Genomic DNA, 21,402 nt, shown 5'->3' on the forward strand with positions numbered 1-21,402 from the left:
ATAACCACATGTCCCTTGTCTGGCTATCTTAAATATAAAAAGTAAATTTAGAAGGTTATTATTTGTGAAATCATATATAAAAATTACAGCAAGCCAAGTTCCAACATTTATTTGCGATTCTCTTAGAAAAAAATAGCATAAATTAGGCAAAATCTGTGTATTCAGTGCAGAGAAGCAAAGACAAGTAAACATTATATCATTATATACCCACTTACGAACTGAAAGAGGAAACATGTCAGATTACCCTCAGAACGTGTTTGGGGAAAGCGCTGTGTGTTACAGTACACTGAACAGCACCAAACATTCTGATAGATTAGTAACGATATGGAATAAATGAATTTCCGATTGACTTTCCAGCAAATCTATTTTCATTACAAATGGAAATTTTGAATGTGTGTTGCATTACTTATGGTAATTGTGTGACATTTATTATGAATAACCATGTATTCCAATCATCTCTTAATTATACTCTGCCACAAGTGCAAGCCTTCCAATACATTGCCCAGCTTTGGTTAACTATGTATACGCTGCAGATCACATTTTGATGTCTATATTGAAGGGGGGGGAAGTCCTAGAACATGCACAAAATAAAATGGGAAGGGAGAAACTGAATTTTAAAGACTGAAAAAGCTAAATCACAAAGACAGATAAGATGAAAAAATCTCCCCATATTCCTTCCTTTTTATTTTATTTCACAACATTTTAGTGAATAATATCCAAAAGTCACCATGCAGGGCATTAGTATCTATTAGCAACATGGGGACTACGAGTTGCCTGTGATCACGGGGGCTAGCAATCCACCAACACACCTTTATATTTCCTATCTCTTGTCAATAACAACATTTATGGTTGCAGGGTTGGTTTGGTTTTAATATGACTAAAGAGCAAATATTGCAGGGTTTGTTCTGCAACCAGCCCGATTATAAACTCACTCTCTACTAGACTAGAAAATAACTTCTGGACAAAAGCTCTTCGTTATTTATGTATAGGATATGTATTCCAATTACTTGTTAAACTCAAAAGAAAAATCACTCATTTTCCCTTGTACGAATCCAGCCCCAGATTCCCTACCAGCCCTCACATTAACTTGTGCTGCCTCTTAACTCTTCTTCCTCCTCCTATGTTGAAATCTATACTTGGAGCTAAGGGTGCGATTCCCAGCTTGTGTAGACATACTCACATTAGCTCTCATCAAGCCAGGGTGCTAAAAATAGTAGTGTAGCCATGGTAACACAGGCAGCAGGAGCAGCCAGGGGCTTGCTGCCTGGAATACAGACCTACGGGGGAACCTGCTGTTGCCCTGCTACTGAGGCTACACGACTCTGTTCAGCGTGGTAGCTAATGCCAGCATGTCTACAAGAACTGGGAATCACACCCCTCGCCTGTAGTGTAGACCTCTCCTTTGTTTATATTTTGTGGACTTTGCTTCTCTCTCTCTCTTTTTTTTTAACTTGTATAGATGTTCTTCTCCTAAGTAAGGTTTGACCTCACTGGATATTTAACCAAGCTTCTTACTATGCTAAAATACTAATGGGTAAAATCTTTTCCCCAGGGATCTTTGCAGACCATTAAGGCAGAGGCTTTTGGTTCAAATCCAGCTCTGTTTATCACTCGGATCCCGGCGTTGCACATACGGCAACATAGGGACAATATCCTTATGAACGCTCCTCTGCGTATGGCCAATTAGGACAGATGTTTTGAAATGGGAGGTTCAGCAAGCCGAACAGACATGTATCTCTGTAATCAAGGTCCCTCGCATGCAAGTTGGATAATTGTATCCATGCTTCAAACAGGTATATTCCTTGCATATTAAAGTGGGACGATTTTTAAATCAGGACCCTAAGCAATAAAAATCAATGCACAGAGCAGCCATCGCTTAGACTCTCTCAAATCTAACATGCTGGACCCTCCAGCAAATATCCCACACAGTCAGATGTTATGTATCCCTCATTCACTGGAAGTGTGAGGTCTGCATGCAGAACTTACCTTTATGGGCACTGTCACAGGGTCACTCACCACACTGTTGTGTGGTACCTCCTGCTGGCTGTTTCGGGAATTAACATTGGTCAGCAGGTGTGCCCTCCAGTGGTGGTGGCTCTCCCATCCTTGCCTCAGCCTGCAGACCCACTGCAGTTCCAATCTCTCCGCCTCTGCTTCACGGCACAGCCCTCCAGCCATGTCACAATCCAGGTTCCCCCCTTCCAGGGGTCTCCTTCCACAACCATCTAGCCACTCCTTGCAGCGGCTTGACAGTCCGTATGCTGGCCGCTTCTTCAGTGGCAAGTGGGGGGAGGGGAAGAAGGGGATATCCAGGCCCACCCACAACTCTGAGTCCCAGCCCAGGGACCCTGTAAACAACAGCTTCCCGCTGCCCCTCCTTTCTCTCTCCACCAATCTGTCTCAATCCCCTGGGCCACTTCCCCACAGCCCCAGAACCTTTGGCTCCTGCCTCTGGCTCCTTCACCCTCTTCTCAGGGCCTCAGGCCTGCAAGTTCTAGCAGCCCTGTTCACAGGCCTAGTCTCTGCAGCCCTCTAGGAAGCTAGTCCCCTCCCTTGGGCTTCCCGCAGCAGACTGCCTTGCTCTGGACTACAGCTTTTATATGGGCTGGCTGGGCCCTGATTGGCTGGTACAGTCACTGCCCTAATTGGCTGTTTCCTTGCAGCCCTCCAGGCTGGGTTTAACCCTATTAGGGCCAATGGGGGCAGATGCCCTGTCACAGACACAAACTGAAACATTTAATAGATGCCTAGTTTTACACTACAGACGTCTGTCTATCTTAGTCTTAAAAGAAAGGGATTAGGTGCTGGTGTTCTGATTCAAAACACTGGCCTGCTTGTCCCAGCTAATGCAGACTAACAGTTCTGCCTGTAGGACATGCACTGGCAACATGCCTTCAGAGGCCCATGCTCCTTTGAAATACTGAGCAGCTCCTTTGAAATACTGCTCGCAGACAGAGCAGTTTTTAAAGCGAGACAACTGACAAAACATGAAAAGCAAAGGAATTACACAAAGGTGCTTTTTTAGCTGGCGTGCAATAGGTTTTGGTGACAAAAGATTTAGTTGTAAAGGATGAAGAGAGAGAGAGAGAGAGAGAGAGAGAGAGTGTGTGTATAGACAGCACACAAAGTTTTAAGCCAGTCTCCAAGATCTTACCTAGAACTCTGCCACACAAGAGGTCACTATTTAGTCTTTGTGAATGTGATGAATCCCAAAGGAAATCCACAGTATGCTAAAAGGTCCTACCCCTAACCAGGGGGGGTAGGACCAGAAGAAAACAGGGATCAACCAATTCCAGGCGATAAAAAATGAAAAACAAGAGAGAGGGGGTGAGGGTCACAGCTGCACAATCAGGTCCCCAGAAGGGGATACTGAGCAGAGGACCCTGGATAGCACCCACTGCTCCTTGAAGGAATCCAAGGAGCTAGTAGATGCTGCCCAGAGGAACTCTGCCCAGAGATGTGAACAAACAAGTGCACAAAATTCAGCCCTGCAGTCACGGTTGCAGAGACTTCCCCCATCCAAGCCCCCTACTCATAGATCTATAGATGGCCATCATGGCCAAGACCAAGAGGAGGTTGGCAAGGAGGTCCCGCGACTTTGTGGGGCTGTGGATGGGGAGTACGTAAATAAAGAACTGCAGGGAGAAGTGCAGCCAGAACCTTAACAGGAGGTTCTGGAGGTAGCAAAGTAGGGACTTCAGCCTGGTGCACTGCAAGTATGCGTGTGCCAGGGTCTCCCTCTCACCACAAGCAAAACCAGCATCGTGGAGTCCGAAAACCACCAGCATGCCCATACTCACAGTTCCATGTAGTAGCCACCAACTCTCATCCCCGGCAGGCCGCGGTACCCAGGAGGAATATAAGTTGGCCCCCTGGGGCTCCTCACCCTCTATAGGTGGTAGTAAGTCCCACCATTTTGCAGCGGGATGGGACACAAGGGTGACGAAATGAATAGTATGGACCATGAGTGCATAGAGCTTTTTTTGTGATGCGGCTCAGAAGCGGACTGGATGGATCGTAGTGAGTCAGCTCATGTGGCGGGTTCTATGCAGCTGGGGGGGAGAGGGGCTTGTGGGGCAAGGGCCCACCATGCAAGAGGTCAGGGTATCTCTAGGCCAAAGAAGGATGACATAGAACATGGCTTTCCTACTGCAAGCTTTATAGGCCCATTCCACACACTGCTTCCTGTACAGGCATGGCCTCTTCTCCTAGCTACACTCCTAACTGGGCTTTTTAAACTGCTTCATCAGTCCAGCGTTGATTTACACCCGTGCAAACCCATAGTGCAGCTCTACTGCACTCATATAAACAATGACTTGCACTAGTGCAGCTTACCACGGTTTCAAATCAAGGCAGGTCACTTCTTTACATTGGTGCAATGTGTCGACAATACGGTTTGCAGCAGAGCAGCTACTTCAGTAGAACTATACTGGAGCAAATTAACCCAGCGGAGACACGTCCTTATCATGATGGGACCTCCCTTTAGACAGTGAGCATAACTACAGTGAGCATCTGTAACCGCAGTTTCCCCTGCTCTGAGTCAAATATCATCCTTTTGTTTGTAGACTGCAAACTAAATGGCTTCAGCCCTGAGACAATTAACTACCCTCCTTATCACCACTTGAACTGACGAGTTTACATGCATCCTGCTGAGCCATTGTTCAAGGGACAATTTAAGCTGAAGCCTTGTCTCAGAGTTTCATGTGCAGATTTTCAGGCTCATAAGAAGTTGTGGGATATAAAAACCAAAATTATAATTTAAAAAAAATACACCAAAAATCATAGTCGGTAGCTGATTTTTCTCCCAGTTAGCCCTATTTTCATAATATATTTCAAATCAGTAGTTTGAGCACTTCCATACCTATGGCCCAGACCCCCTTGTGCAGTCTATTTTCCATGCTATGCAGTTAGGCTGGTATTTTTAAAAGTGCCCAGCACTGGCCTATGTGGCAGGTGTGCAAGTGCTATATAATAATTTAGGAATACTACTCTGGAGTCCTTTATGAATATTGCATATGGCCTCAGAACTGGAATCGCTTCTGTAGAACTGTTTGGATGTTTACTGTATGCTTACGCAGGTTTCAATTAATAGAAGTGGGAAGGCTAGACAATGGCTCCAGCTGAAACAACTCTTCACAAACACGTCAAGCGGCTAAGAGATAAAGTCGATGGTTTTAAGCATGAAGATCCCACTTGCTTGGTCCAGCAAAGTTAGTTTCACCAATGCTGGGATCGAACAGATCGACAGGACAATAAAGAGTATAACTGTCCCCATGTTGAGAGGTGGGAGCACTCGTGAGGGAGCTGTTCGCAGCCATGCCAACTCTTGCCAACTGATCACAAGAGTTGCGATTTCTGAGTAAATTAAGCCTCACTCATGATCTCGTGATTCAACTTTCAAATGTCAGGATTTTTTTTTCCCAGCCAGACAGGAGCTACCCCACCCTAAACAAAGGAATGTGGTTACTCTACTAGGCAGTTAATTCCAAAGTACTTTGAAAGAATTCATTTACATATCAGATAAATAAAGCTATCAAGCTAACAAGTGGGGGCAAGAGACAGTGAGTCTAACCCCCAGATGGGAAGAGAACCTATATCTGAGACACAAAGAAGGGGGGGAAGGGCCAACCCTCAAATAAGCAATTGAATCAACTGAAAAAAAAATCGTGAGTCTGAGAGTTCTAAAAGTAAGGCTTAATTTTACTTAGAAATCCAGCTGTCAGCCCCAGCAGGAAGCTGCTCCCCTGCGAGCCTGAGAAGTGGGAGAGGGGACCCCACTGCAGCCCCCCGAAGGCTGTGGAGGGTGAAGAATCCTAAGAAGCGGAGATGAGGCTGAGGGCTGTGGGGAGGGGGTTGAAATGAGAGCACTGTATTGATGGTGGGTTCTGAGCAGATGGGATGAGGGCTGGGAGGGCAGTGGGAGGTCAATGGGGTAGGAGGGGTGAACTGATGGGGTGATGATGATGGTGGGCTGGGAGACAGGATTAATTGCTGGGCAGGAGATGGGCAGATGTGGGGGGTGCGAGCTCCTGAAGCCGGGCAAAATCACCATATCTAGTACAGGTGGGAGAGAGGGCAACACTAATTGTCACATGCACACACCTGTGGATGGACAGCGGGAGTTCAAACATCAGGAAGCAGACGTAAAAACAAGATATAACTTTTTTTAAAATGTCATGATTTGGGGCCAAATCTCATGAGTTTGGGGGGTTTGACTCATGATTTTTGATCTCTTGAAGTTGGCAATACTGTTTGTGGGGAACAGAACCCACTTAGGGTCTGAAGAACTTAGGCCTTACCCTGTGGTAAGCTTTAGGCTACATTCATGGTGTACCCCCACTTTTCTCTGTTTTTTAAAACTTGTTCTTTTGTGTTACACTTTGTTCCTATTGTCGAGATTAAACAATGCTTTGGTTTAAGAAGGCTGCTATCTGACCACCAAAGGGGAGAACTAAACGAACCCAAACCCAGTTGGGCTTGTCGGGGTAAGCATAGTTCATCTGCATAGTTCATAGCCCAGGACCCAGTCTAAGAGAGGGAGAATGATGGGATTATACCCCAGAAAAGGTAACGGCATGAGGCCTATGCTCAGAAGGTACATCTACACAGGGATACAAACCCTGCAGCTGGCCCAGGTCAGCTGACTCTGCTCCAGGCCAAAATATTGCTGTGTAGACATTTGGGTTCAGGCTGGAGCCCAAGCTCTGGGACCCTGCAATGGGGAAGGGTCCCAAACCCTGGGCTCCAGCCCAAGCTCAAACATCTATTCAGCAATTTATAGCCCTTCAACTCAAGCCCCATGAGCCTGAGTCAGCTGACCCAGACCAGCCACAGTTGTGCCCAGGGGTCTTTTACTCACGCATAGACATAACCAGAAAGGCCAGAGAAGGGGTTTAGAAGTTGAGCCAGCCCTGTAACTGACAGCTAACTATGCACTCCTCCTCCATGTTGCCAATTCGCATGATGAAATCATGCGTCTCATAATAATTTTGTTCCTTAAAGCTCCAGTTCCTGGAGTCAAGTGGATAGGTGATGATTTCAGCCTTCATTCTTAAAGAAAAAGTATGTTTCTAGCCCTCATGACTGTGAAGAAAGCTTTAAAATGTGACCCCAGCACACCGTAAACACTCACAAAGGAGAAGGCAAATAAAAAGAGCCCCATATCTATTATTTTTACATAATTTCATGATTTTAAAGCCCATCTCATGATTTTTGGTGAGGATGACTCATGGTTTTTGAACATTTGGGTTTGGCCATACTGAATCCTTGAAGTGATGGAGGTTTTGTCATTCACTTCCATAGGAGCAGAGCTACATCAGTGGTGAGCTTTTAAAAACCTCTCTCCTCCATTTCTAGGACAGCGAGATGCACTAGAGGCAATATTGACTCCCTTTCTATGCTTATCACAATACCGGTCGGTGTTCCTTGCATGAATGATGCAGGTCTCCAACACAAAAGCTTGCTTTTTTGCTCCAGGACGGTGGGGGGAGGGGAATCTTAAAAAATCATCACAAGATTACCATCAAAATGAAGGTCTAACCTTGAGCGCCAGACTGAAGTCAGTGGGACTACTTGTGTGAGTAAATGGTCCCACATGGGAGTAAGGGAGTTTCCATCTGACCCAAGGAATACAACTTATTTTTTTATCATCATTTAGAGATGACTGTACACACACATTTAGTAAGCCAGGTGTAGTCAATAGGCAGAGTGCGGGCCAAGTCTGGACTGCCGTACGCTTTTCAATGGACCCTGAAATCTTTATTTTTTTTATTAGCGTCTCTGCACCTTGACTATACCTTGACCAAGAATTTTAGACCTTGAGAAAAAATAACTGACTACCCCTGTAAAGGATGCCTTTAATTTATACTCAGTGGCAAAACCTACAATAATTATATGAGCTACTTAGTAATTATAAATACATTAGAAGAATTTTCCTTTCTTGTACTATATAGCCCTCTTGAAAATAAGAATTCAGACACCAAGGATAGCATTTCTGAGCAGTTTTGTTTCATTATCCAGATACAATGTAAAATAATCTACTGCTTGAAAATATCTGTTTTTCCTCAGTTGACTAAGTGTGTATTTTTAACAAAAAATGGATCATAGAATTGTAGGACTGGGAGTGACCTTGAGAGGTCATCTAGTCCAGTCCCCTGCACATGACAGGACTAAGTAATATCTAAGTATTTAAAAGGATGACCCCTTTTTAAGAAAAGTATAACTCTAAAATGAGGACCCCCCGGAAATACATTATACTTATCATCCACTACTCACACAGTATTACCTAGCCGCACTATGCAAAATTTGGAGTTCAGCTTCAGGGATGACCTTGCAATTTTTCCCCCTTGGCGGTTTTACTGTATTGCAAGTCAATTGTTGTCAAATCAGAACTACTCTTCCTAACGTACATGTTGATTAGCAAAATACATGTAGTTCTTTTTAAAGGCTTACATGGATTCATTTGATACTAATATAATAGGGTTTCATCTCCCACAGAGCAATGACAAAAATCACAGGTCAGCAGATTACTACATCCCCTTCACATTTTGGAAACTGGAATTTTTAGACATTAACGGGTATACTCCTTTTAGAGATTTTCCTTTGGAAGGAGCACACTATGGAACTTGCAGACATGGGCAATCAGTGCATAGAAAACATACTACTCTAAAAAAGTATGCTAAAAATTAAGTACTGATGTACAAATTAACATTATTACAGCGTGTTTAACCCTTACTCAGACTGATGAAACTTCTCACAAAAGCAAGGGTTATGCAGTAGACCATAGAACAGCTTTATGTCCAGCCTGATCCAATGCCTGTTGAAAGAAACAGGAGTCCTTCCACTGACTTCAAAGAGCTTTGGCTGCGGCCCTTAAAACAAAATTAACCAGACATTCACAATATAGAAAGACTCATTTTTCTCTCATACCTTTCTGCTGAAGGAACTCCTAAATACTACATTCGTGGACACAGATGTTGAAGCATCCACCGAAAATACTAACAGTATTTTCATATCCACACACACACACCCCCCATATATACATACACACACACTTATTAATAATCCGGTCTACATTATTACATTATGTAAGTGCAAATATGCATATGCTGAAAAATAACTGTATTTGATTTACTATACCTCCAAATTTTACAGCAATTTTTAAAGCTAATCTTATTTAGACTAAATTTAACATCAAATAGGTTATAACATTGTCACAAATTATTTTAAATTAATCCAGACATAACCTCATTTTTGTGTTTTAGTTCAGAATTCTGATGTCTATGCACAAAGTATAAGCTAACCAATCCATTTAATCAGTAGCACTGACTTTAGGAAAGACTAGCACATAACATTAATTGAAAATGTCTCCGTTTTCATCAAGACTTGGGGCCTAATCTTATCATCTTTACTGAACCAATACATAAAATTCCAGGGGAATTTTGCCTAAACATTGACTGCAGGATCAGACCAGAAGGCTGGGACTAATGAATTTATAGTCATTACACCCGGTATTACATATTACTAAAAAATAGAGCTGGCCAAAAAAAAATTTGACAGAACAGTTTTCCATTGAAAAATGCAGTTTTGTCAAAATTAACATGTTTTGGGCACATATCTTTTCAGTGACATTTTCAGAGGGAAAAAGGTTAAAACAAATAATTTTGACTTCTTCCTTTCATTTTTTTTCCATTTCCTTTTGACTTATGTTAAAATATAACAAATAATTGTAATTATTTGATAAGCCAAATGAAATTTAAACAAAGTTAAAATGACACTTTTACCTTATCAAAATAAAATGATTTCAAAGAACACAATGAAATATTTTGATGCTCCTGAATTCAAATTTAATCAGAATTTTAAAATTTCGGGCAGATTTAGAAATAAATAGGGAATGTTGAAATTTCCCATGAAATGTAAATGCTGGTTTCAAACCAGCTCTACTAAAAAAAAAAAGCATACAACAATGTTATAAAACAGAAGAGAAATATTGGACTGTTTTAGACATTAATTCAAGGGATGAGTGAATCATTTTACATACATTTAAACCGACTCAAATCTTTACCTAAAACTAGTACCAAATCCAGACAGAATCTCTTTGTTGGCTCACTAAAATGTGGAAATCTTTTCCTTAAGATTTCAAGTTTTGTATTTATTTCTAAGCACACTTTTCTTGGTCAGGAAGGTACACAGAGTAACAACATGACAAAGGCTGGTCTTCCTTAGTTTCTAATTCAGCCACAAGAAGAAACACCAGAAATCCCATGAGAGATTTCAAGTTCTGCAGATCAGACAAGGTTCTTCTTATAGTCTGCATAAGTATCCAGGCTTCTGGATGCTCATGTGTGCTAACTTTTTATCCCTTGGAGAATCAGCCAATGTTAACTCCCTAGAAGTTCCCAGTACAGCAGTGGCATCACTATTAAAGTGAATATCATCCACACTAAGGGGAAAGCTTATCCCCACATAATAAATCCAGGTAGTTGAACTTGACTGAGAAGGTCCTGGCAGAGTTGGTGTGAAATCCTCCCTCAGCTAGATCATGGAGTAACAGCAGAGGATTACATGTGCTACTTCAGACCCAGGACAGCAAAAGTGCCCACCGCATGTACGCCTCCCACCTACCCCTCTAAAGGGTGTAATGACGGATGGCTCCACGTGGCTCCAACTTCAAAATCAACCTATCTGCTGCAGCATATAGTGCATCACAATGCATGGAAGGTGTGAATCCCACATGAACGATCACAAAGCCCTACCTGTCAGTCAGTCGATGGAACCAGAATGATTCCCCTTGACAGCACACTGTAGGGGCATCTGCTTCAACTAACTTTGTTGTTGTTGTTGATTAAAATGAAAAAGTCATAATAGCTATCTCAGCACAGAACATCTCCTGAGCCATGAATGACTAGGCCATTAACTCTACCTGGCAATGAAATCTCCAGAAAACTCCATAGGCTTTGGGCTTGTATTGCTCCATTTCCAACAACCAGGAATACTTCTGTGCTCTCAATGGAAAGCAACAGAATAGTCTAGCCACAAAACACTTCAATACTGTATGTGCAGAACAGCCAAATTGTGACATATCTTTCAATGTAAAAAACTTTTCTTTACAATGAAAGTTGGCTGAAAATTCCTTTATAAACATCTAGTCTCTTTTTTATTTATATAAATATTGTATGCATGTGTGTATATTTATTTATTAGGGGTCAGTGTGTCCTCGATGAATCATTGTTCAGGTTGGAAAGCTTGATCTTTCTAATAACCAATTCTCTGAACTGTTGAAAAATGCTTTGTGTAATATAGTATTGCCATAGAACTGATGTTTGTCTCTGTCATTACAAATTGCATTCAATCAATTTACAAATGTCGCTGTGTTCCTCTTATGCGAGCACTCTTTATGGCATCCCAAACAGAAATCCAAAAATCAATACCTTGTCTGCTGAAAACAATAGGACATAACAAATGAATAATTTTATTTACAATAAAATCCTAGCCCCCAAATGGATTCTACCAATGTTCAAATTCATTTTTCATGCTTAACACAAGATGAAAGCAAGAACATAGTATAAGGCAAAGAAAAAGGCACAGTGATAAAAAACAGTTTAAAATTATTGAGGACATGAGCAGAAGATATGCAAAGCTGTTTTACCATCAGTAAAACACTTCAGTGAAAATGGCAGTATCTACTCAAAATATTTCTATCAGCACAAGTGTGCAACAGGAAGCACCTTCCTATGCTAATGAGTTGATGGATTTAATTAAAGGAGAAATTTTGCTGTGCTCCAATCAACCATGGCATCAGTATGAGTCAGAAGCTTCAGGGTTTGTTTTCACATAAATTCAGAACTCAGAGGACAGATTGCAAACCTGCAATACAGGCCTGAGCTGGGCAGCAGACCACAGTGGCTATAAGGTAAAGAAGCTTTGAGCACTACAGAAAGGCCCTGCTCAGAGGCTCACTTTAGCTATTCTCTTTGCGCCCTTCTTTCAACGCTCTAGTTCAGTCTTTCAATCATTTCAAAAGAATGAGGAAAATCATATAAAGTACATTTAAAAAAAATAAAACAAATCTTGGTGAGCACAGTTTGCAAAATCCAGTTCATGCCAGCAGCATTCATAGTGCCAGGCTCTACTCTTATGGGGGTCCAGCTCACTTTGACCCACTTACTGTCTGTGGTTTATTCCCTTCATTTTAAGAACATTCCAATGCTCTTCTTGCGGTTGGAAGTCCACTCAAAGTGCTGTTTTCAGAGTAGCAGCCGTGTTAGTCTGTATCCGCAAAAAGTAAAGGAGGACTTGTGGCACCTTAAAGATTAACAAATTTATTTGAGCATAAGCTTTCGTGAGCTACAGCTCACTTCATCGGATGCATTCACACAAAGCGCTGTGTCTCTTTGGAGCGGCAAAACCATGGCCTCGCCTTCACTTCACCTCCCCCACACTCCTTTCCACAGGCTAGTGATGGTGGGGGTACTATCCTTGAGCAGGGCATCCACTCTAAGAGAACATGGCTGGCCCCCGTGCAGGCCTGCAGCAGGTAGTGCTCCTGTACAATAACCACCCCTCACCTCTTCACACCACAAGCTAAGCTTCGAAGGTCAACTGAGTGCACTGTTGGCTCATAAGCACCAAGGTGTATAAACCTCCCAAGCTATTACTGCAGCCAAAAGTTACACATATTAGAAACAATGAAGTCTCCCAAAGCAAGAATCCCCAAAGGACAATTGTTGCAGCCACTCTCTTCCCTTAGAGTCTGGTTCTCCTGTCTTTGCCACACTGATTTAGAAATACTCCCCTCTGAAACCCAGGAACTGGATTTCTAAGGGGCTCCCTACTGCATGAGATTTCACACACAAGGGTTGCACATTTCTCTCCTTCCTCACCCAACTCTCAGAAAAGACAAGATTCCTAATATTGGGCACAGTCTGGTACTAACATCCCAGACAATTCTCTAATCTAACAAAAGGTCTTACTAATAAAGAATCTACAGCGTCCACGATAGATGTGGAATGTGCCTGACTGCTCGGGGGGGCAGGGGGGGAGGAAGGGAGAGGGTGATGGGGTTTCTTGCACTCTCATACCCAGACGCAGGAATAGGGCATATCGAGGCCTACCAGTACTCTGGGTTCTCAAAGGAGCATGGCGATAGTCCTACCTACCTCTGCACTGGCCAGTGGAGCTGGCCATGTGTTTTGGGGAGAACATATAGCGCCCTTTGAAACAGTACAGAGCCACTTGCACACCACCCATGTGTAACCCACGCTGATACTGTGTCTCTCTGTCTCCCTCTATTGGCTGGGAGGTTTACGAGACTGCTGCTGACTTCAAGCGAATGAACCTAGATCTTGTAGCTCAGGCAATCGAGGGTCATCATTTTGGATCCACATGTCCCAGATTTGATTCCTGATGATGATGATCCAATCCCCCCAGGTGATCAAGTCACAACCCTGAAGTAACTGGAGCCTAATCTTGACACATGCTGGGAAGATCAATGAGGCAGAATCCCTTCAGGAGATGGAGGGCAGACCCATGCCACCCCCAAAATATATATATTTACAACTCTTTGTTCCCGTTAGCCCTGCTGAAGCAGCACACCTCTGGGTGCTTGAACTGGGTTACAGTCTGGCTCACACCTCATCAACTGAATTGTTAACTAAATTCCAGTTCCAGGGGCCTTATTACTGGTGGTGTGGGAGCCAGAAAGAACAGGTTGAATTTGCAGGACTGGCAATTAGGAAAAAGCAGCATTTTCAGTTGTAAACTGAGCAAATGCACTACAGAGCCACCAAGACAAAACCACTGAGCTCCATGATGCCATTTTTACAGAAGCACATTTCAGACTATAACTGTACTTTAAGAACGATTACAGCAGATTCAAGACTCCCACCCTACATTCCTTTTAAAGACGGAATTTCAGCCTTACAAGTTAATTAAAGCCACCACCTGGAGTGAGCTGGCTTTCATACTGATTTCCTTTGTCTCGCTAATTCATAAGCATTAATATTTTATTTTCTACTGAAAAAACAAAAATGAAAAGGAATGTCTAAGTGTGCCAAAGACAAGGCAGATAAAATTATTGCAATAAAGCACAGGAAATACACTTGTTACTGCCAGGTCTTTAAACAAATGCAGCATTATACAGGCATTTTACAGGCATACAACTGCAAATTGCTCTATTTTACATACTGTATTCTCTCCTTGGCATCATGATCTTTTCCATTTTTTTCTGATTATAATGAGGGAGAGAAAGGGCTGGGTTTTTGTTTTTATTATGCGAACATTTGTTCAACGGAAAACAAAGACCCCATTATAGATTACACCACACAAGCTATTAAAACAATTTGCCAGTGTAAAATGTGCTGCAAAACTCATTATGGGACAACAAAACTAAACCTGTGCACGTAAATGTATCTACCAAACAGAGAGCAGTAACTATAGAGCTAAAGTTGATAGATCTTTAATTATTTAAGAAGGAAAGAAGCTTGTAATAATTAAGTTTTATAGGCTCCTTAAACCTTTACTCCTAGCTCCCCATAAAACTTTAAAAAACAAACATTTCCATCTGAAACACCTTTTTATATTTAACAATCAAATTTACCAGTTCAATGTACTAATAGACAAAGTCATTAATCATTGTTTTAAAACTTCCACATACAGGAGCTATAAATTTTAATTACAATCAGACCTGGATATTCCGTACAGCATTGTATTGTCTAGGTACTTGCAAGAGCCAAGTCTCTAAGAGTGATTGTATCAGTAATATTTTCATTTGATTGCTTTGAAAATATGACTGAAAATAGGATTAATTAATGAATCAGATACAGGGTGCGTAGCGTGCCAGAGACCTAACAGATCGTTACAGCCCATTTTCCGGCTCCTCCTGGACCACCTTTTACGTTTTTGGCTGCACTTCTCCCGCTCCCCCACTCCTTATATATGCACGCCCTATCCATGACCCCACAAAGTTGCGGGGCCTCCTCGTCAACTTCCTCCTAGCCATGGCCAAGGTGGCCATCTAGAACACCAGGGAGAGGATGTTGGCTGAGAGGGTTCTTTGAGACTGTGGGGTCTATTTCCAGTCCTCCCTCCATTCACGTATCCGGGCAGAGTTCCTCTGGACAGAGTCTGCTGGCTCCCTTGACACCTTTGAGGAGCAGTGGGCGCTGCCCAGGGTTCTCTGCTCAGTGTCCCCTGCAGATTCCATATTTTTGACCCTTAGACCTTCACACCCGTCCTTGTTATTTTTTCCGTTGTCCTCTGTTTTGGGGCTCTGTGTTTTCAGGCTCTGTGGATCCTCCCTATAGGCTGGGGGAGGGTCTTTTAGCCATGGGCGGGCTTGTGCCCACCCACCTCCCCAGAACCCAATAGAACAGATAGTTCTCACTCAGTACTTTAAAATAGCTTATACACTGGTCAGTTAGGGACAGGAAGATTCTATAAACTCTAAGGGTACGTCTACACTAGAAATGCTATAGTGTAGATAGTTATTACAGTGATGGAAGAGGTTCTTCTGTCGCTGTCATAAATCTACCTCTCCGTCAACCCACTGCTGTCTACACCAGGGCTTAGGTCAACTCATCGGGTATGACATTTTTCACAGCCCTGAGAGATGTAGTTAAACTGACCTAACTTTGTAGTTTAGACCAGCCCTTACTCTAATATTTTTGGCATAAAATCTTAAACAAACATCTCTATTCTGTAACAAATACCTGGCACTCAAAAAAGGCATATAAGAAAGGTTATTTGAAAGGGAGTTGTGCACAGGGGATTTTGTATCTTATGCTTAGTAAGAAGTAACGCCACACCCAGGAAGGACAAAAAGCTTTTAATGAAAATCAGCGATTGTAAACATGCCATTAACCCCCCAAAACGGGTTTGGAATACGTTTGACAATTCAAAAAGTTGATTTGTGTGTCTATTCTCCACCCAATATTTACACTTAGATGGGATTTTAAAAAATGCAAAGCACTGCCCTAACTCTGCCCCCATAGGGCTTTAACTATTGAATTCCATGGGAGCAGACCAGACCCAGGTTGAACACTTTTGCAAATCCTACCCTGGACTTCTACTGAAATTAGTGGGAGTTTCACACAAACACAGGGCCAGGCACAGATGGCCCCGACTGCCTCCTATGGGGGCCCCAGAGTAGAGGCACTTAGCAGGAGCCCGCTCAAAGGAACTTCCAGAGTCTGTGATACAACACCACACTTCCTACTATGTGTTTAATAGATAGATGGGTCTTGTTTTCAAGAATGGGTCTAATTTTTCCTCAGAAAATGTATGTGATTAAACAGGTGGTTTGCTTAACCCATGCCTACGCAGAGTCACAGACACAAGTAAATTTTGCTTTCAAGTGACCTGTCTTTAAAATAGTCACCTGAACAACTTTTACCACCATTTCACAAATACTGTACATTTAACTCCAAGAAAACACATTGAAAATGCTCTGAAAAGCATTTACTTACATCTAAAATTATGTGACAGCATTAACAAGGAAATAACCTGCTTTTTTCAGCATAATATGAAATTTAAATAGAAGTACCTTCTAGACTTAAAAATCCTTTTAGAAGCACTTGTTTATTTATACATCTTCAGTGGTGAAAAGGTCAGCAGAAAATTCACCTCTAAGGTCACAGTTGCTAAGCAACCATTTTCAGAAGTTCTGCAACACTGATCAAGCATATTACATCCCACTGACTGGTTTCAGAATAAATATGAGTAACATCTTACCTGGTCTTCAGAGTGAGCAGAGTTCTCCTTCTCCTTGGGACACTGAGTATCTAGAGCCCATGAGTGTTCACTTCAGAAGCTTTTATGAAAAGGATACGCCCAGGGACCACTGGCTTCCTGTTTACAAGAGCGAAGGACAGTTCGGTCTTCAGAAACACAACCGAGGGCTTGATGAGGTGTTGTCCAAATCGGAACGACATGATCAATCCCAATATTCAGGATCTATCAGAGACAATAATGGAGATGATGGGGGCATGTGCATAATTTGCAGAATGATCATATGAATAAGATCATAATTTGGGAGGAGGAGTGGGTGTGTGTGGGGGGGTGGGAAATGAGTGAAGCCCATTTGATTCACCAAGGCTCCTTGCACTTTTAGCACATCACTTCCCCCCTTCCCCACCCCATTTGGCATCTATTTGGTTACCAAAGGACTTCTCAAGATTGCCGTAAACATACTATTCTCTGTCTGGAAATGGCTGTTTAATGTTCCAAATGTACTGATTATTATTGTTAATTTCCATTTTTAACCAGTTGTGTATCATGATCTTGGCATGGCTACAGAAGACAGGACTGAGTGTTGACCATATTTCTCAACATTTTTCATAGGGTTCATTTATTTGTACAGAATAAGCTTGGGAAAGCATAAACAGTATCTTGCTGAACCCTGAATCACAATTCATGTTAATACATACAATGATTAATAGAACAGAGTAATTACATATTCCAGATCAGAAAAAAGCAGAAATTATTCAGTAGAACAAATATAGCCAGAATGAAGTAATAAAAAAAATAACCATTTACACTTAGTCTAACCTCTGATGGCAGATGGAAAGAAAATCTGAAGAAAAAATATGGAGGAATCTGCAAGATTTTGCAGGATTGGTGTTAGCATTCAGCCAGTAGAACTAACAGATGCTCACTTCCATTTACTCTAATCTGCCATCAGCGTTTCTTCTTACGGCTTGTTTACATGGTACCTTAGTCTGCACCAGCTAGGTTGTAAATTCTACTGTGTACAAGTGTGGCATGCGTGAACTGGATCACATGGACTAAAAGATCCCTAGTGCACATAGCATAGTACTGTTTGAAATGGGAATACATTAAAGCGCACTAGAGAACTGTTAGTGCTCACTAGCAGGGCCCACACAGGTCAGTTAGTGTGTGACATGCTGGTGCACATTACAACTTGCACCCCAGGTGATGCAGACTATGACATCATGTAGACAAGCCCTTAAATAACTCAAGCACAGCCCTGGGAGGCTGCCATCTAGGACTCCAAGTTTGTGTGGGATTTCTAGGTATTTTATCAAATCAGAGTTAATAGAGAAGCTGCAGGGCAAAACATGAAGTAATAAAGGGCATGGGCAAGAAATACATTATGTGAGCCCTACCTTGTGACACAATATTTAAAACAAATCCCAAGCACTATAATATGACATCAGAACAATAACCATAGCAATTTCATGTAGGAAAAATTAACACAACAGGTGATTATATTTTCAGGTAATACACATCCAGATCTACCAGGATACTTTCTAGTGTATCTCTGTAACAATTGGGTTAGTCCTTTTCTCAGATCTATAGCCCATGGAACATAGAAGGCTGGAGAGGGGGCTACAGGATCCTCAAACTTCAAGCTTTAACATCTGGTGCCCCTTTCCAGTAGCTGTGTGTCAAATTCAGTGTCCTAGAAGATATATCTTTTCTTGTAGTCATATTAAAACCAAAACTTGGCCAGATATATCATTAAGGCTCTGTTTAGCTACTAGAAGCTTCACTTAACAGATGGGAATGCCTTTTTTGTTGTGGCTGGGCTCACGTCTGGGAACATAAGTATTGTTATGGCCTTCGCCCAGTAAAATACGCCTCTTCTTTCCTAGCTGCCAGAGCAATTGTTATTTGTATTTTTATTGTGAGTGTTTATCACCCTTATTAACACACACACACACACACACTTTTTAGGTACTATGATCACAGATAGAGTCTGCTTTATTTATTGGAGGAAACATTTCTCACAAAGAGGCAGAACCTGCCGAAGAGAGGTATGGAATAAGCAAAACTGCTACCTAGTGATGGAACTGCTACCTAAGAATCAAATGCACCACACATTCCCTTGCACCTGGCACCAGTAAATATAGAAATCAATGTACCACCAGCAGTGTTTTCTCCACTTCCAGGTTACTGGCAGCTGGAAGCAGTGTCCAGAAGACACAGGCTCCTCTTTTAAATAGCGCCAGATCCTTCTGTCGACTTCAATGAAGCTAGGCCAATTTACACCAGTGAAGATCGGGTCCATATTGTGTAACTCAGCAAATGTCAGACGGGTGACTAGACACTACTATTTTCTGTTGCAGAATCATGGATTTCTCACTGATTGTCTTAGACAGACCAACATAACAATAAGACTGAATTCATGAGAGCTATGACCTTCTTCAATGTAGGGTCGTATTTAGATTTGTTTTCCCTAACCCATCTGTAAATGCGTGCCTACCATTTGACAAGCATGACCATTTGTGTTCACAAACAACAATTCAGAGAAATTTGGCAGTCTAACATCGAACGAAAAAATTTGTGCACACAGATTCTCTCTTTTCCTGGCCCAAAACAGTAGGTGAAAATTTAGGCTAATACCCTAACACCCTCTTCCCCCCGCCGCCCCTTGAGAAGTGTAGCTGTGGGTGCTCAGCCCTTCTGAAAAATCGAAACCCTTAATTTTAACACTTTCTATTGTTTAAAAATGTTTTGTTTTGTTTTTTTTTAAAAAAAAAAGCATTAAGCAAAATGTTCCGGGTCTAGTACCAAATTTCATCCTTCTTAATTCAAAGTGCATCCAATTTTATCCCCTAAACATAAAGTTTATAATGGCAACACTCATTCACCCTTCCTCATACAGGCTCTGGTGTGGAATCTACTGTGTGGGGGAAGAAAGCCCAGGTGAACTGCAAGCCTCTATAAAGCCAGAGAAATGGGCTGTTTTCAGAAATACGTCTCGCACCACAGAGATTGGGTTAAATAGATTTAAACATAGGCCTATGTTGCCAGAAAGGAGCAAAACCGTCCGTAGCCTTGAGGAGCAAATACCAATTTGTCAAACTATTGCTATTTGTGAACAGGAAAGACGCAAAGTTTCCTTGCGTGCACGTTACAAAGCAGATGACAACTAACAGCCCAAGTGGAGTGGACTACTGCCCCTTTGGACTCCGGCAGGTCCTCTCCCTCCATTCCTGCCTCTTCAAGATAGTATCGTTCAATGGCCATTCTCCTCTCCTGTCATTCTGAGCACATCCCTCCAGCCTTTGAATCCCCAACCTGCATTCACTTCCTCTTGCCATCTGCATCAAGTTCAAACGTTTCTGATCCTCATGCTCAAGGCTCTGAACAATTCCATCTCTTGTACGAAGCTCTGTGTTCATTTCCTGCTACTTCCAGGCTAGGGTGTACCCTCCCCTTTCTCTGGTCTTATCCCTGCCAGGCTGTCCCTGCACACGTCGCGGGGGGCGGGAGGGGGGGAGGGGGTGATTCCCAGAGGGCCAAGGCATACTCATGCTAAATAACTCATGCTAACTAGCCGTTGTGTTGCAGCAGGAGCGGCGGACCAGGCTAGCCACCCTGAGGACAGAGCTGCCAAGACCTGCGAGTACGCACTCGGCATGGCTAGCCCATGCTACCGTGTCTACACTACTCCTCTTAGCCTGCTAGCTTGATGACAACGAGCTTGAGTTTGCCTGCGTGAGCTGGCTCCAAGGGCAGGGGTAAGCCATCTTCTACACGGCCTTGCACCAGCAGCCAAGGACAAAAATGCCTCCCCACCCCCATCCCTACAAAAGCACTTTTCTTTTTATCTATCAGTTATATTTCAGAAGCACAGAGTGGCTTCAATCAGCTTGGAGCCCCGCTGTGCCAGAGGCTGCATAGTAAATACCAGCTCCCAGCCCCGATGAGCTTACAAGCTAAAAAATGTGAAATATAAGGGAGTGAACAAACAAGCGAGGGAAAAGGAGGGACAGAGGAAATAGGATGTTTTTATGTCGGTCATAGCAATCATTTTAAAAGCCCTGTGGCACAGAAGGTGAAAGGTTGTGTTCTGCAATACCCACTTCTCATACGAGCAGCACGGAATCAAAACAGCAATAACTAAACCAGAATGTCAAAAACCTGAACAATCTGCAAGAACCACTTATTGCTTTTGATTTAAAAAACAAGCTGAAGCCTCTAAAATAGAATTAAAGAAGCAGAGAGCCTGAGTTTCAGGCAATGCACCAGGAGAACAGGAGGCTAAGTTTGCTGCCATAGTCCGAGATAATAAAGCGTAAGGTGGATGACCTTGGAAATAAAGCCCAGATCCCATGCTCAAATAACGGAAACTCCAGGGAAGCTAGAAACTGATGACCTGGTGCTTTTTTATTCTAACTATCTCACTGAATTACTAGGGGCCTTAGTGTTTGTGGACTTTGCCTGTCTAATGGTGGCTTTGAGACTCACTGTGAAAAATAATCAAATCCCACTCCAGAGTGTACGGTAACAGTATGCTGTGAAATTCTTCAAGTTGCAAAAAGAAACCAATATTAAGAACAGCAAGCGCCAAGGTTGACCTTGTTTTTAAGGGCTTCATGATTCACACAGTTTACATCAATTCTGTGCACTGGCATCTCCAAAGATGGAGAAGTTCTA

The 21,402-nt window shown here is 42.5% G+C and overlaps 1 protein-coding gene across 24 annotated transcripts in view; it reads right to left on the reverse strand.

The window, feature by feature from the left end:
• FHIT (fragile histidine triad diadenosine triphosphatase) overlaps nt 1-21,402 on the reverse strand; it is a 1,053,300-nt gene that overhangs the window by 615,767 nt on the left and 416,131 nt on the right. For all 24 annotated transcript variants that reach the window (XM_043552284.1, XM_043552281.1, XM_043552273.1 and 21 more), the window contains one exon: nt 16,826-16,950. In XM_043552284.1, the coding sequence (XP_043408219.1) occupies nt 16,826-16,928 (103 nt within the window). In that variant the 5' untranslated portion in view covers nt 16,929-16,950. The remainder of the gene's footprint in view (nt 1-16,825; nt 16,951-21,402) is intronic.

Source organism: Chelonia mydas, chromosome 7 (genome assembly GCF_015237465.2).
Source record: "Chelonia mydas isolate rCheMyd1 chromosome 7, rCheMyd1.pri.v2, whole genome shotgun sequence".
Taxonomy (NCBI): domain Eukaryota; kingdom Metazoa; phylum Chordata; order Testudines; family Cheloniidae; genus Chelonia; species Chelonia mydas.